The sequence below is a fragment of the Muscardinus avellanarius genome, assembly GCF_963383645.1.
Source record: "Muscardinus avellanarius genome assembly, chromosome: 19".
NCBI lineage: Eukaryota > Metazoa > Chordata > Mammalia > Rodentia > Gliridae > Muscardinus > Muscardinus avellanarius.
In genome coordinates this window covers 41,381,742-41,394,966 of record NC_137805.1, presented here as the reverse complement: position 1 = coordinate 41,394,966, position 13,225 = coordinate 41,381,742, and the positions used below count along the sequence as shown (strand labels likewise).

The window sequence follows — 13,225 nt, the reverse complement described above, 5'->3', positions numbered from 1 at the left end:
TACCTCCAAGCTACACCCCTATCCCTGTTTAATTTTGTTGTTGTTGTTTGGTTTGGGGGGGGGTGGGTTGGTGGTACTGGGGCTCCTGGAAGCCCTTCTACCTCTGGGCTATACTCCCAGACCTATTTTATATTTTTATTTGGAAACAGGGTCTCTTAAGCCAGGGCGGCGGCTTCCATAATTTTGTTTCTTGAAACAGGGTCTTACTAAGTTGCAGAGGGCCTTGCTACATTGCTGAGGATGGCTGCAAACTTGTGATACTCCTGTCTCAGCCTCCCAGGGATTACAAGCCTGGGCCACCATACCTGGTGTCACTTTCTATAACGTAATTTTACCTTTTATTTTTAACAGCTTTATTAAAATATCCTTGACAGAGAACAATTTTATATATTTAAGGTGTAGTTTGATCCTTCAGTATATGTATACCTTGTAAATGGTCACCATATCAAGCTAATTAACATACCCAGCACCTGACACAGTTACCATTTAGTCATATAATTTATACGTAATAGATCACACAAGCACCTGGAAGGCAGGATCAATGTCTGATTATCTCTGTCCCCAAACACTGTATTTTGTACACGACAGGAGTTCTGTGCCTGTGTTGGGAATAATTGAATGGCTCCTGTGCCAAGGTCCTAGGCCTGCCTGTGATCGCCTCCTTTTGCTCCCATGTGGAGGCGGGCTTCGGCGCCTCTGGGTACAGGAGGATGAGGAAGTCAAGCCCATGAGTTGTTACTGTGCATCCTGTCACCGTCTTCCTCCCACCCCCACTCTCCATCTGGAGAGAGCCTTGTTAATATAAGTAGTATTCCACTCATTCCTGACTTTGAGAACATAATCCAGATCTATACTGCAAGACTCAAATGTGCCCATGGGACTCCAAATCCTGGCTTCTGTCTATGAACTTTACCCCTGAAAGCAAGAAGCTGTGAGCTCACGGCCACTCGCTTGCCAGCGCAACACATCCAGCTCTGGATCTCTCCTTTAGTCTCGGTTAGTTCTGGTCTTCTAATCTCCAACCCATAAAGCAACCCCTGCCCATCCCTTCTTGACTCCACAAGTTGAATCAGGGGTCCTTCGTGTATGTGCTGTGTCGCCTGCCACGCAGTAGGTACTCCCGGGTTGGAGTAAAGGAATGGCTGGTGAACATGCCACTCCTTGCCCTGCAGTGGTTCAGAGGTTATACACCTCAAGAAGCAGCAGCAGCAGCTATTTTTAATTTCCTCTTCAGATCACGTGCTGTGTTTCCAGCTCTTGCAGCATGGCCAAAAGGCAAATGATCATGATGGCCAAACACATTTATTTTTATAAAAGGTAGGACCATCTCTGCTTAGATGTGCTGTGTCCTTCAGCTCAGGAGTAAATGGCCACTGCCTACCTTGCCTGCCCATCTCCCAGAGTCTTGTATTTGGCTTTATAGGCAGCCAAACTCCAGCACTATATTTTCATTTACTATAGGATTAAAGAGTCTGAGTGATATTGGCCTGGCTCCATTTTAGGGTTAGAACACATCTTGAATTATAGAAAATAGCCCTACTCATCTGAGAAAGCCAGGCGATTTGGTTCCTTTTTCTGTCGGCAGGGTGAGTTAGGACAACCCAGGCAGCCCGAAATGGGCTCGGTGAGGGCTGTGTGGTCCGGGTGTGTGCAGAGGGAAGTGGCTGCGGGCTCTGGCGGGTGCAAAGGTGAAAGGGCTTTTTGAAATGCCATTTTTGGCGGCAGCAGATCTCACACTACTGTCTGACAGCTGGCCCCTGTGCACATGTCTCACTTGCTGTGGTAGGTTTCATAGCTGGGTAGCACAGCCCCATTTTACAAGAAGGCAGATTCAGGGACTAAGAAGCACCGTGCCCAGGGTTCAACCAGCTAGGAAGGGTCGGAGACATGACTTGAGCCGCATCCGCCAGTCCTGTAGCTCCACATGAGGTCATCGTGTCTGAAGCTCTCGGGGTGAGGTCTCTCAGGACCTGAGTCTTTTTCATCAGGGGACCTGGTAGGCCTCCTTGTGTGGGGGCCTGTCCTAGGGACAAATGGCTTTCCTCACAGAAGAGAGATACTGTTAAACAAACACCTCTGGGATTTGGACCATACTTAACCTGTAAGAGTAAGAATGAAAAGCACCAATCCATTCTCCTCTTTATAAAAATGATACACACTAGCCAGGCATGGGGGTGCACCCCTGTGATGCCAGTACTTGGGAGACTGAGACAGGAGGATCACAGGTTCAAGACCAGCCTCTGCAACTTAGCAAGACACTCAGCAACCTAGTGAGACCCTATTCAAAACAAAACATTAAAAGGGCTGAGGGTGTATCTTAGATGTAGAATGTCCCTTGTTTCAATCTCCAGTACCACACACACTGAATCCTGGTTGATGTGACTGCTACCGTCAGGTTAAGGTATTCTGGAGAGAATTGGGTAGGTGTAGTAGGTCACAGATTCCTGACTACGGAGCCATTACTAAGATGAGGACACTCAGATCAGAAAATCCATGGAAGCCGGGTGTGGTGGCGCACGCTTGTAATCCCAGCATTTGAAAGGCTGAGACAGGAGGATCGCTGTTTATGGTCAGCCTCAGCTACTCACTGAGGCCCTTTGCAACTCAGTGAGACCCTGTTTCAAAATAAAGAATAAAAAATAGGGCTGGGGTGTAGCTCAGAGGTAGAAGGCCCCTGGGTTCCCTGTCCAGTACCACACACACACACACACACACACAAATGGAAAACATGTTTGTATGTGTGTTTGGGGAGGATAGCACACCTAAATGTTCATGCGATCTCTCAAAATTGTCTGTCATGATTAGGGGAGAAATTGCAGATTTTAGATTCCAGCGGTCCCACAAAGCTGCTTTGACCTGAGGCACATCACATGCCTTCCCTGGCCGTGTTACTATGCTCAGAAGCCCCGAGGAGGTCAGCCAAAGATTTATAACACCTTCCAGCTCTGAAAATTAGAGAACTTTGAACTGCCCCTAGAAAATCAACGTTTAGGCCCTTGCATAGACATAGGCCTCGCCCATTGCTAGTCACCCTTGAGAGGCCCTGAGGAGGCAGAGCCGGGGGTGGACCAGAGCCACCCTCCAGGCAGTTTCAGTAATTGGTGTCTGATCAGCCAGCTGTCTAACTGTCGAGCAGGGCGCCTAGCAGGCAGAGACTCCAGGGGTGTAATTTCAATACCTCTCTCTAACACTCCTTCAAGATGCTCAGCTCCCTAGCTGACGAGTTGGAAATAGAGATTTGATTGGCCTTCGCTCCGTGGCGCCTCGTGGCGCCCAGGTGTGTGCGCATGCCTCTGGTGTGTGTGCTTTCTCCTCTTGGGCCCTGTCTGAGAGCTTGCTCTGTGCGATGGCACTACCACACCCCCCTCCACACTGACAGCTCCATGGCCATCCTTCACCTCCATTTTATCCCGTCGAAATGACAGAGCAGCTGAGCGGTGTTGGCCAGCAGATAAACCTGTTATCTCCTCCGCGCTCGATGCCAGCAGCTCTCCCCATCTCCTTGGTGCATGAAAAATGGACACCACCCCGGGCTGAAATCTGTTCTTAGGGAAGCTACATTTATTAGTAGCTAATGAAACTCTGTGAGCGGATATACGTGTAAAACTTGGGATGGCTGAAGTGTTTTCCTCTCTGGCAGGCACCAGTGAGCTAGGCAGGCCACAACACCCCAAAAGAGAGGTAGAAGGAACATAGGCAACTGCAGGTCTCTTTTACTTAAAACCCCAAAGAGAACACTGCCCTTCCTTCTTAGAAACCACTGCAGTTGATCAAGGATCTCTTGCCCTCGGCGGGCTAAGCTGTGGAGATGCATGCTAACAGGGCCTGGCTACAAAGTGCAGATTCTTTTTTTTTTTTTTTTAAGGGATACTGGAGATTGAACCCCAGTGACATTCTTCCAATCAGGTACACCCACCTCCAGCCCCATTCATTTTGTATTTTGAGACAGGGCATTGCTAAGTTGCTGAGGATTTCACTGAGTTGCTGATGCTGGCCTGGGACCTGTGATCCTCTCGCCTCATCCTCCAAGTACTGGTATTGCAGGCATGCACCACCACCTGGGAATGACTCTGGTGTACTACATTTTCTTCTTTGAAAAGTCCCCTAGTACCCTTCTCTCTGTGCCATCAGCACCTACCCCTTGTTGAGGGTTATAAAGAACATTCTCCTGGAACTTCCTCATCCTTCTTAATCAGCAGGGTTAAAGGGAAAATTATCATGGAGTTCTGGCCTAGTATTTGTGGAACTGCCTAAAACCCAAAGTCTCTTCTTTATTTAGACTCTGGAAGAAACCGCTTCAGGAAAAACTAATTGAGTAAAACTGAGAAGAGTCGTTATTCACACCTGTTCCATGTGGCCTTTTGCTCTGTTTTATTCTCATTAGAACTGGAGGCTTTTCTAGTCCACAGTCACAGAGTGCCCGTCTCCCAGGCACAGCGAGCCATGCAAGGCATGTCCTCGGGCTTGGCAGCTTTATTTCTTGTCTCTTTATCTTCCTTCTTTAACAGTGTTGACGATTGCCTTTAAAAAGAAAAAAAAAAAAAAACAGTGCTGGGGATTGAACCCAGGGGCATTCTACTTCAAGCTACACCCTCAGCCCTTCTTAGTTATTATTTTGATATAGGGTCTCACTGAGTTGTTGAGGCTGGCCTCCAACCTTTGGTTCTCCTATGTCGACCTCCCAAGTACTAGGATTACAGGCATGTGCCACCAAGCCCTGCTGGTGAGAGCCTTTTATAAGCGGGAAACATAACACGGCAGGAAAGGCTTAGGGTTTGGAAACAAACAGCTTGGATTCAAATCTCTGCTTCCACTACTTACTCCCAGCTTTCCTGGGCCTTCCTCAGCCTGCAGATGGCAGATCATAGGAATTCTCAGTCTCCAAAGTCACCTGAGCCCATCCCGCGCCGTAGATCTCTCTAGAGTTATATACCCTAACTGTTCTCTGTGTCTGGAGGTGACTAATACACATAGGGAAGGATGCTTTAACCTTTCCATAACAAGAAGAAAAACACGCTCATCACAAGACCCCATTTTTCACCCACAGGTTGTCATAATTTCTGTGAGATACTCTGCAGTCTGCGGCTGTGGAAACAGATACTTGCCTGTGTACTGAGAGTGCAAGTGTAATTGCTACTATTTTTTGAAAGACAATTTGTCAGTGAGTGTTAACATTTTTATGTTACAGTTTGGAGACTCACTAATTGCACAAATAGGAATATACTATGAGAGTAAACATGTAAAAGTATGCTAGAATATGTGAGTAACATTATTTCTAATAGACACACACACACACACACACACACACACACACACACACACACACACACTGGAAACTGCCTGAAGTATACAGCAACAAGACACTAGTTAAATTATGGTAATGCGTTCAGTGGAATTCTAGACAGCTTTTTTTTTTCTTGTGGTACCAGGGGCATTCTACCTACAAGCTACACCCCCAGCCCTATTTTTTATTCTTTATTTTGAAGCAGGGTTTCACTGAGTTGCAAAGGGCCTCACTAATTTGTAGCTAAGGCTGTCCACTACTTGGGAGGCAGAAGGATTTCAGGTTCAAGGCCAACCTCAGCAATTTAGTGAAGACTGTGTTTCAAAATAAAAAATTAAAATATCTTGGGGGGTGGAGCTGAGGGGTAGAATGTTCCTGGATTGAATCCACAGTGCCATAAACACAAGAGAAGGGACTTGAGAATAGACAGTGTAATTGCATTTTATTTTATTTTATTTTATTTTGTGGTACTGAGGATGGAACCCAGGGACATTGTACCTCCGAGCTACACCCCCAGGCCTATTTTTCAGTCTTTATTTTTGAAACAGGGTCTCACTGAGTTGCGAAGGGACTCGCTAAGTAGCTGAGGCTTTCCACGAACCACAATCCTCCAGTCTCAGCCTCCCAAATGCTGGGATTACAAGTGTGTGCCACCACACCCATCTACATTTTTAAATAAAGTGGTTCAGGGAAAGCCTTATAAAGAATGAGTTGTGCGGGTAACAGTGAGAGAAACCAATAGGTGCAGAGGCCCCACGCAGCCTGGCCTCAGAAGCAGCACTCAGTCTGAACCAGGAGCCATGGAGGGTTTTTGGCAGATCTGACTTTAGATTCCAGCCTGAGGAACCATTCTGGTGGCTCTGTGGAGATTTGAGCCAGGGCCTGCAGGTGGGAGCAGGGACTCCCTAGCCGGATGAGTGTTCCCAGGGGACACGAGTAGCAGCGGGGCGGGGGGGTGGGGGGTGGCGAGTGAGGGCTGGGGTTGGGGTTCTGGATATAACTCGCCCAGGCTTCTATAGCAAGGACATTGCTGGGAGCTGGAGAAACGGGAGAACTCTTGCCATTTCTAGATGGCCACATGTGTGTATGTACCAGACATTGGGGAGCGGATCTGGGGAGGAAGGACAGGAGCTTGCTGGGGGCTGTGAAGTGAAAGGCCCCTCTAGACACCAAGTAGAGGGAGCAGGCAGGCGGTGGCATGCACGAGTTGGTGAGTAGAGGCCAGGACTGACCTACTGGTTCAAGTTTCAGTCTCCACCGGACACACAGCTATAATCCCAATACTTTTTGAGGTTGAGAGGATAGCAGGTTCAAGACTAGCCGCAACAATTTAGCAAGAAAGTAAAATAGGGCTGGAGGTATAGCTGGGAAGTAGAATGCCTCTGGGTTCAACCTTCAGTACAAAAGAAATTGTTTTGCGTCTGAGCATGTAGTGGTCTCAAAGCCATGGAACACGCTGATATCACCCGGGGAGGGCACACGGCGGAAGATAGACACCCAAGGACTGAAAAAGCCCTGTGCTCACAGGCCGGGGTGTCGACGAGGTGGGAGGGCTTCGAGGTCATTGAAGAAGCCACGTTTGTACAAAATGCTGTCTGTGCTGCAGCCAGAGCAGCACGAACGAACGATCCGCTTGGCCCACTTAGTGGCCAGTGACCTCTGAGGACTCGCCGTAGCTTTGGCAGAGGACGATGCTCTTCAGTTCTCAAACAGAATCTTTGTTGTCCACACTGTGAGCACTTTCCTTCAAGATAAACTTTGCTGTCTCTCTTTGATTAGATTCCTTTTCAAGGTCATTAGAAAGGATCTCTTGCTAACTGAAGCCTGCGGTAGATCCTTCAGTGGCCCTTTTCCTAGGGCAGAATCGCGGTTCACCACAGAAACCTCCAGGAGGAGGGAGCGGGGTAGTGTGTCGCTGGGCTGGCGCACTCATGGTCCAGCGACCTCAGACACAGCTGCCCAGAATGCAATGCCAGTGTGGGGACCCCGCCATGTTTCTTACTTAACTCAGGGCATTTACTCAGGAAAGTTAGAAGTTAACTCGAGAAGTCGATGGAGCTTCTCATTTGCTTGTCATAGCTGGTATTCACATTCTGTTCCCAGGTTATTTCTGTAAACGGGGGGCTCATTTGCGGCTCTGTCATGGACAATAAAAATCAGTTGGTTCCGGGCCAGATAGAAACTCTCCTAGTTTTGATTCACTCGCTTAAGTTGTCCTTGAGAACATCAGCCCCTTTGATGGCGTGTCTCGAGCAGTGTGCGTCGCGCGGTTCTGTTTTTCTACGAACAATGGAGGTGCTTGTCTTATTAATCAATAGCTGCAGTCAGAGAGGGCCTGCGTATCCTCCCTCAGAAGCACCAGGCCAGGCGTGTAGAGCGGTAATAATCACTGCTCTGATCTCAGCATGTTCTCTTTTCTCCTTCCCAACCCAGAGCATGTCTGTTCGATCCTGGCCTCCCTCCTGCGCAACCTGAGAGGGCAGCAGCGAACCCGGCTTCTGAATAAATTCACTGAAAACGACAGTGAGAAGGTGAGTAACGGGAACCGGAGGAAGGGGCCGGGGCTGCGGCGGTGGAGGGCTCCTGCCCGGTGCAGTCTGCCCTAAATACCTTCTCCAGCGTCTGGGCCTGTTGCTTTGGTCTCACAGCTCCCACTGCTCTTGTTTCTCCTGTCCAAATACACTCCCGTGGGAGGAGGAATGACGTGACCCCTGGGGCTGGTAGCCATGGGGGATGTTCTGGCCCCTTAGATTATGATAGGATTTGGGGTGGGCTGGGTGGGGTGTACAGCATAGCAGAGTGACTGAGAGAGTAGGTTTGGGATTCAGACATCTGGATCTGAGCCTGCTGTGTGACTTTCACAATGCGTGCCCCTCGGAGCCTCCCTTCCCTGGCTTTAAAAGGGAGACATTAGTGCCCGTCTTGTAGAGTCAGTGGGAGGGGAATTAGATGGGTCTTACTAGACGGCGGCGATGGAAATGGGGCAATGATAGGAAATGGTAGCGCCTGCCCTGGGTGGGCTGCGGGAGCTGCAGTGATCGCGGAACAAGAAGAGATGGGGTGAGTATTAGCAGTAATAAGCTGCCGTCTACCGAGCGACTGCTGTGGAGTGGTAATGGAGCAGCTGCCTTTCATTCTTGCGCATAATCTCATAACACTGTGGTTGATCTTTCTTGTGTAGGCATTATTTAATTTTTCAGATAAGGAAACTGAAATTTGGAGACACAATACTACTTGCCCAAGATCACACTACTAATGATAGCAGAGCTGGGATTTGAACCCAGGCTGAGTTTGTTTCATTCTTGTTTTGTTTCTTGTTCTGTTTTTTTTATTTTTTCCAGTAGCACTGGGGTGAACCCCGAGACATTCTACTTCTGAGCTGCAATCCAAGCCCTATTCATTTTTTTATTTTAAAATAAGGTCTTGCTGGGCGTGGTGGCACATGCTTGTAATCCCCACTTGGGAGACAGAGACAGGAGGATCGCGCAGGTTCGAAGCCAGCCTCGCTGACTTAAGAGACCCTGTTTCAAAAGAAAAAAATTAGATAGATAGATAGATAGATAGATAGATAGATAGATAGATCTGGGAGTATAACCTGGAGGTAGAAGCGTTTCTAGGAACCCCAGTACCACCATAAATTAATTAATTAGTTAATTAATTGAATAAATGAATGAATGAATGTCTTAGCTGGGCATGGTGGCGCAGGCTTGTAATCCCAGCATTCGGGAGGCTGAGACCAGAAGATCCTGGTTTTCGGACAGCCTCAGCTACTTAGTGAGGCCCTCCGCAACTTAGTGAGACCCTGTTTCAAAATAAAAATAGGGCAGGGGGTGTAGCTTGGAGGTCAAATGCCCCTGGATACCATCCCCAGACACACACACACACACACACACACACACACACACACACACACACACGGACTTGAGGGGGAGGAAATGGGGGGAATTTGGGAAGGGCTAAATGAGTGATGTGTGCATATATGCCTCTACCATATTGTACTCCACTAAGATATATGACTATAATACACCAATAAAAATAAATGAATAAATAAATAAGGTCTCACTAAGTTTGCAGAGGGCCTTGCTAAGGTGCTGAGGCTGGCCACAAACTTGCAGTCCCCCTTGTCTTAGCTTCCCATTATGCCTGGCCACACACCCAGGCTGCTGAGTGCAAAAGACCTGTGTGTTTTATCACACTGTACCTAGCAGGCAATTCCAAATGAGTAAAAGAAGGCTCAGAGCCTCTCTAACCTCAGCAGTTGTGTTCCTGCTTGTGTCCACTGTAGAGCTGAGGCCTTTCCCTGCCTTGGAGAGGTCTAGGGCTGTCTCTTTGAGCCCACCTCTGACCGTCTTGCTACCCACTAGCAGTATAGCATGGCGAAGAGCCATCAGGTTAGAACTCATAACATCATGGCAGTCCTGCGCATGGTGACATTGAACACCTATGCTCTGGTTTTCTCACCTCTAAAATGAAGGTTGCTATCTGAGCTTCTCTGGTACCTTATCAGGGTTTTTTACAGTTTAAGGACTAATGGCCATGAAAATACATTATAAACAAAAATACATAAAGTCTTCAGGTTGTTATTGGCGATCAACATCTCTAATTGAATGATATTAGCTCCTGGACAAATAAATACCAGGATTGCCAGGAGCCATGCTGGCACCAGTGTGATGGAAGATGGTCAACATCTGGGCTGCTTTGCAGTGTTCCTTCAACCCCTTGGAAGGCTTAGGGGGAAATGGAGCTTCTCCAAACCCAGGGAGCGTCCCTCAGGTCATGTTGGAAGCATGACTTTGCTAAGCCTAAAACAGATTCTTAAGTGACTGCTGTACAGAAGTCAGGGCCATTTTTCAAGTTGCTGGAGAAGCCTCTTTTTTCCCCCCACTCTCTTCTGATTCAAAAGCAACTAAGATTTTACTCAGGCATTTTTTAAAAAAAGATCAGCTCTGGGGCAGAATCTGAACATGAAAGGTTTTAGTTCGAAAAAAGAAAATTCTGTAAAGTTCTAAGTGAATATCAAGTATGTAACTTCAAGCGCCTTCTCTTTGCAAGAAGGGACTTGAATTTTTACTTATTTATTTGTTGTTAGCAAATTGAATTCCCGGGAGTCCTGGGAAGACTGTGAGCACACAGTCCATCTGGGGAGCGGTCTGTGTTCAGGCCCCTTCCACCCGAAGTGTTTGCTCTCTTCGCCCTGGCTCTTTGCTCCATTCTTGCCCTGTCCCTATGCAAAGCTCATCCCCCATGTCAAAGAGGCAGCCTGAGTGCCCCTTGGCAAACTGCACCAGAGAAAGGGGGCTCCTGCTGTCTTCTCGCTGGGGTCTGCTCTTCTCACTGTCTGCAAAATCTCTCTTTCAGGTTGACAGACTAATGGAGTTGCATTTTAAGTATCTGAGTGCAATGCAGGTGGCTGACAAGAAGATTGAAGGAGAAAAGCACGTATGTACCCGTCCTGCCTTTTGCCCGCTGTTGACTAGCACCCTTTGGTCCCTTGTGGACCTCCTCCTCACAGGACAGGCACAGGCATAGGTGCATCTGCTGGTGGGCATCGCTGCTCTGCCCATGGAGGACAAGGGTTGGGGAGGGAGGGTGTTGGACTGCGCCAGGTCTGCCCTGGGGCCTGGGCGGATCACACATACCCCAGGCCAGAGCTTCTCTCAAAGTCTGGCCCAGTGCAGTCTGGCTCAGTGCCGCCTGGGCACGGTGTCTTGGTACCCAGTCTTGCTCGCTGCTGTAGTCCTGCGGGAGCATTCTAAGAAGGGTGGTCCAGGCTAGAAGAGCAGGAAGGACTCTGAAAAGCCAGTGAATCCAGTTCCCCATGTACAGATGGAAATTGGAGACTTAGAGAAGGCAAGCCCGGATGCATCGCGGCCGAGCCAAACCAGGTCAGCGTGACTGGCCCGTTTCTTGTGCTGATTTCACCGAGGGACGCGAGCTCGCTGTGGGGTTCCTGGCTCTGGCTTCCCACCTGCTTCCAAGTGTCTCCTCCACCTCTGGCTTGTGTAGCTTATTCACCGTAACCTTTAGTTGCAGTGCGCTTTCATGTCCACTCTTGAATGCCCTTCTCTATTCTGTCCCCTCGCAAGTTTTACCCCTCAGCCTGTGGTCACGTGACGTAATGATTCCTTTCTTGCTTTTTCAGTCTGGTCATCTTCATTTGCCGGCTCACTCCATTCTCTTTGTGTTCTTGCCTTAAAGACATACCTGAGGCTTTTGAGCCTCAGTAGGAGAGAGCCTTTCAGAGCCACCACCCTCAGCTGTGGCAGCGCCCTGCTGGTGGGCCCCGTGTTCGCCCCCCTCTCCAGCTCGCGCAGCCTGGTGCAGAAGAGAGCCGGGAGGACGGTGACCCTGTTGCCTGTGTCCTCTTTCTCTTCCCCACTTCCCATCCGGTCCTCCCCTTTCACAAAACACACCTCCACTGACAAAGACCAATGGATGGTAACTGTTTTCATTCTTGCAATTTCCCTGTGATCTCTAAACCCAGTAAGTGCTCAGATGTTTGCTGATTGATTGAATTGATCGACTGGGACTTTCTTCTTTTATTTAGTGATACCACTGCAAGATAAAAGGCAGTCTCTAAAGTCTGAGCTGGGCTCCAGAAACGGGCATGTTCCACGCGCGGCTCTTTCCATCCACAGACCCCACCCGTTTTGCTTTGTTCTCTGATTATACTTTTCCACCCTGTCTTTCCTGTGTGGTAGCTTGAACATGAGTGGCACTAAGTGACCATTAAAGTGCCAGAGGAAGTTATCCTTTCTCTCCATCTGAATGATAATTAGAAACAAATGGACAGTCCCCTAGACTTGTAAGGAAGCAGCCATGAGACGCATAGGGACCTCACCTGGACGAGCCCCTGGTGGAATCCACCAGAGCAGAGTTTGAGCGCTGGGAATGCCCAGGAGGCAGGAGGTGCCACGTCAGAGTCACAGCCTGTGGCCAGGCTGCGAGCAGCCTCAGTTTCTTAGCTTTGAGTGGAGCTAGCCAGGGCTCTTCGGTCCCTCAAGCCTGACGCTTTCTCTCGGGTTCAGCTGAGTAGCCTTGGCTAGCTCTGCCATTTTTTGACAGCAGAATGGATTCAAAGCACAGTGAAGCCAGGCGTGGTGGTCCAGACCTGTAATCCCAGTACTTAGGAGGCTGAGACAGGCAGATCACAAGTTCAAAGCCTCAGCAACTTAGTGAGGCCCTCAACAACTTAGCAAGACCCTGTTTCCAAATAAAAAATAAAACAGGGCTGGGGTGTAGCTCAGAGGTAGAATGCCCCTGAGTCCAACCCCCAATATCACTCCCCCCACACACACACACACAAAGTACAGTGAGGGGGTGACCGGTGACTGGGCCATGGACCCATTAGGAGGCACATGGGTCGGGGCCCAGGCTTCAGCACTGGCTATGCCACTTCCTGGCTCAGAACTCTCCAAGCTTTGGTTTTTCCATTTGAAAATTGGGAATAAGACTTCCCTTTCTCTTACCATGAAGGCCAAGCATAAAGTATATAAAGTGCCTGGCTCACGAGGTAGGAGCTGTTGCTGCCGATGGGCTTTCCGGTTCCGACTAGAAGTCTTGTGTAGCTCTAAGCAGGCTGGGCTATCCTTTCCCTGGGCGCCTCCACCTGGCCAACACCCCAGAAGCAGCGCCCAGCAGAGCTGACTGTTGGCACCGCCAGGCACTCCGTTTGAGGTGAAGCACCAACGTTTTGAGGGACGACAGTAAGCAGTTGGCATCGGGGAGCCCCTTGCATGTAGCTGTCGGGAAACTTGGCCTGCTTCCCGTAGGATTATCTATTATCAACATTGAAGAGGGCATGAAATTGATTAGCGCCGACAGCGAGGGGTGGCCACGCCGCTCCCCCAGCACTCAGGACTGCCGTGCGCCGCGGCGCCAGGCCCCTGCATTCCCTGACAAACATCTGTCTCCTGGATGCCAAGGCCGTTTTGCTGGGCA

General features: G+C 49.1%; 1 protein-coding gene across 1 annotated transcript in view; it reads left to right on the top strand.

Annotated features, from left to right (window-relative positions):
• The window catches only part of CTNNBL1 (catenin beta like 1), a gene marked incomplete at both ends in the record, with an annotated part of 186,229 nt that overhangs the window by 148,968 nt on the left and 24,036 nt on the right, over window positions 1–13,225 (top strand). The window contains 2 exons of the mRNA XM_080716304.1: window positions 7,718–7,815; window positions 10,643–10,723. Coding sequence (XP_080572430.1) covers window positions 7,718–7,815; window positions 10,643–10,723 — 179 coding nt within the window. The remainder of the gene's footprint in view (window positions 1–7,717; window positions 7,816–10,642; window positions 10,724–13,225) is intronic.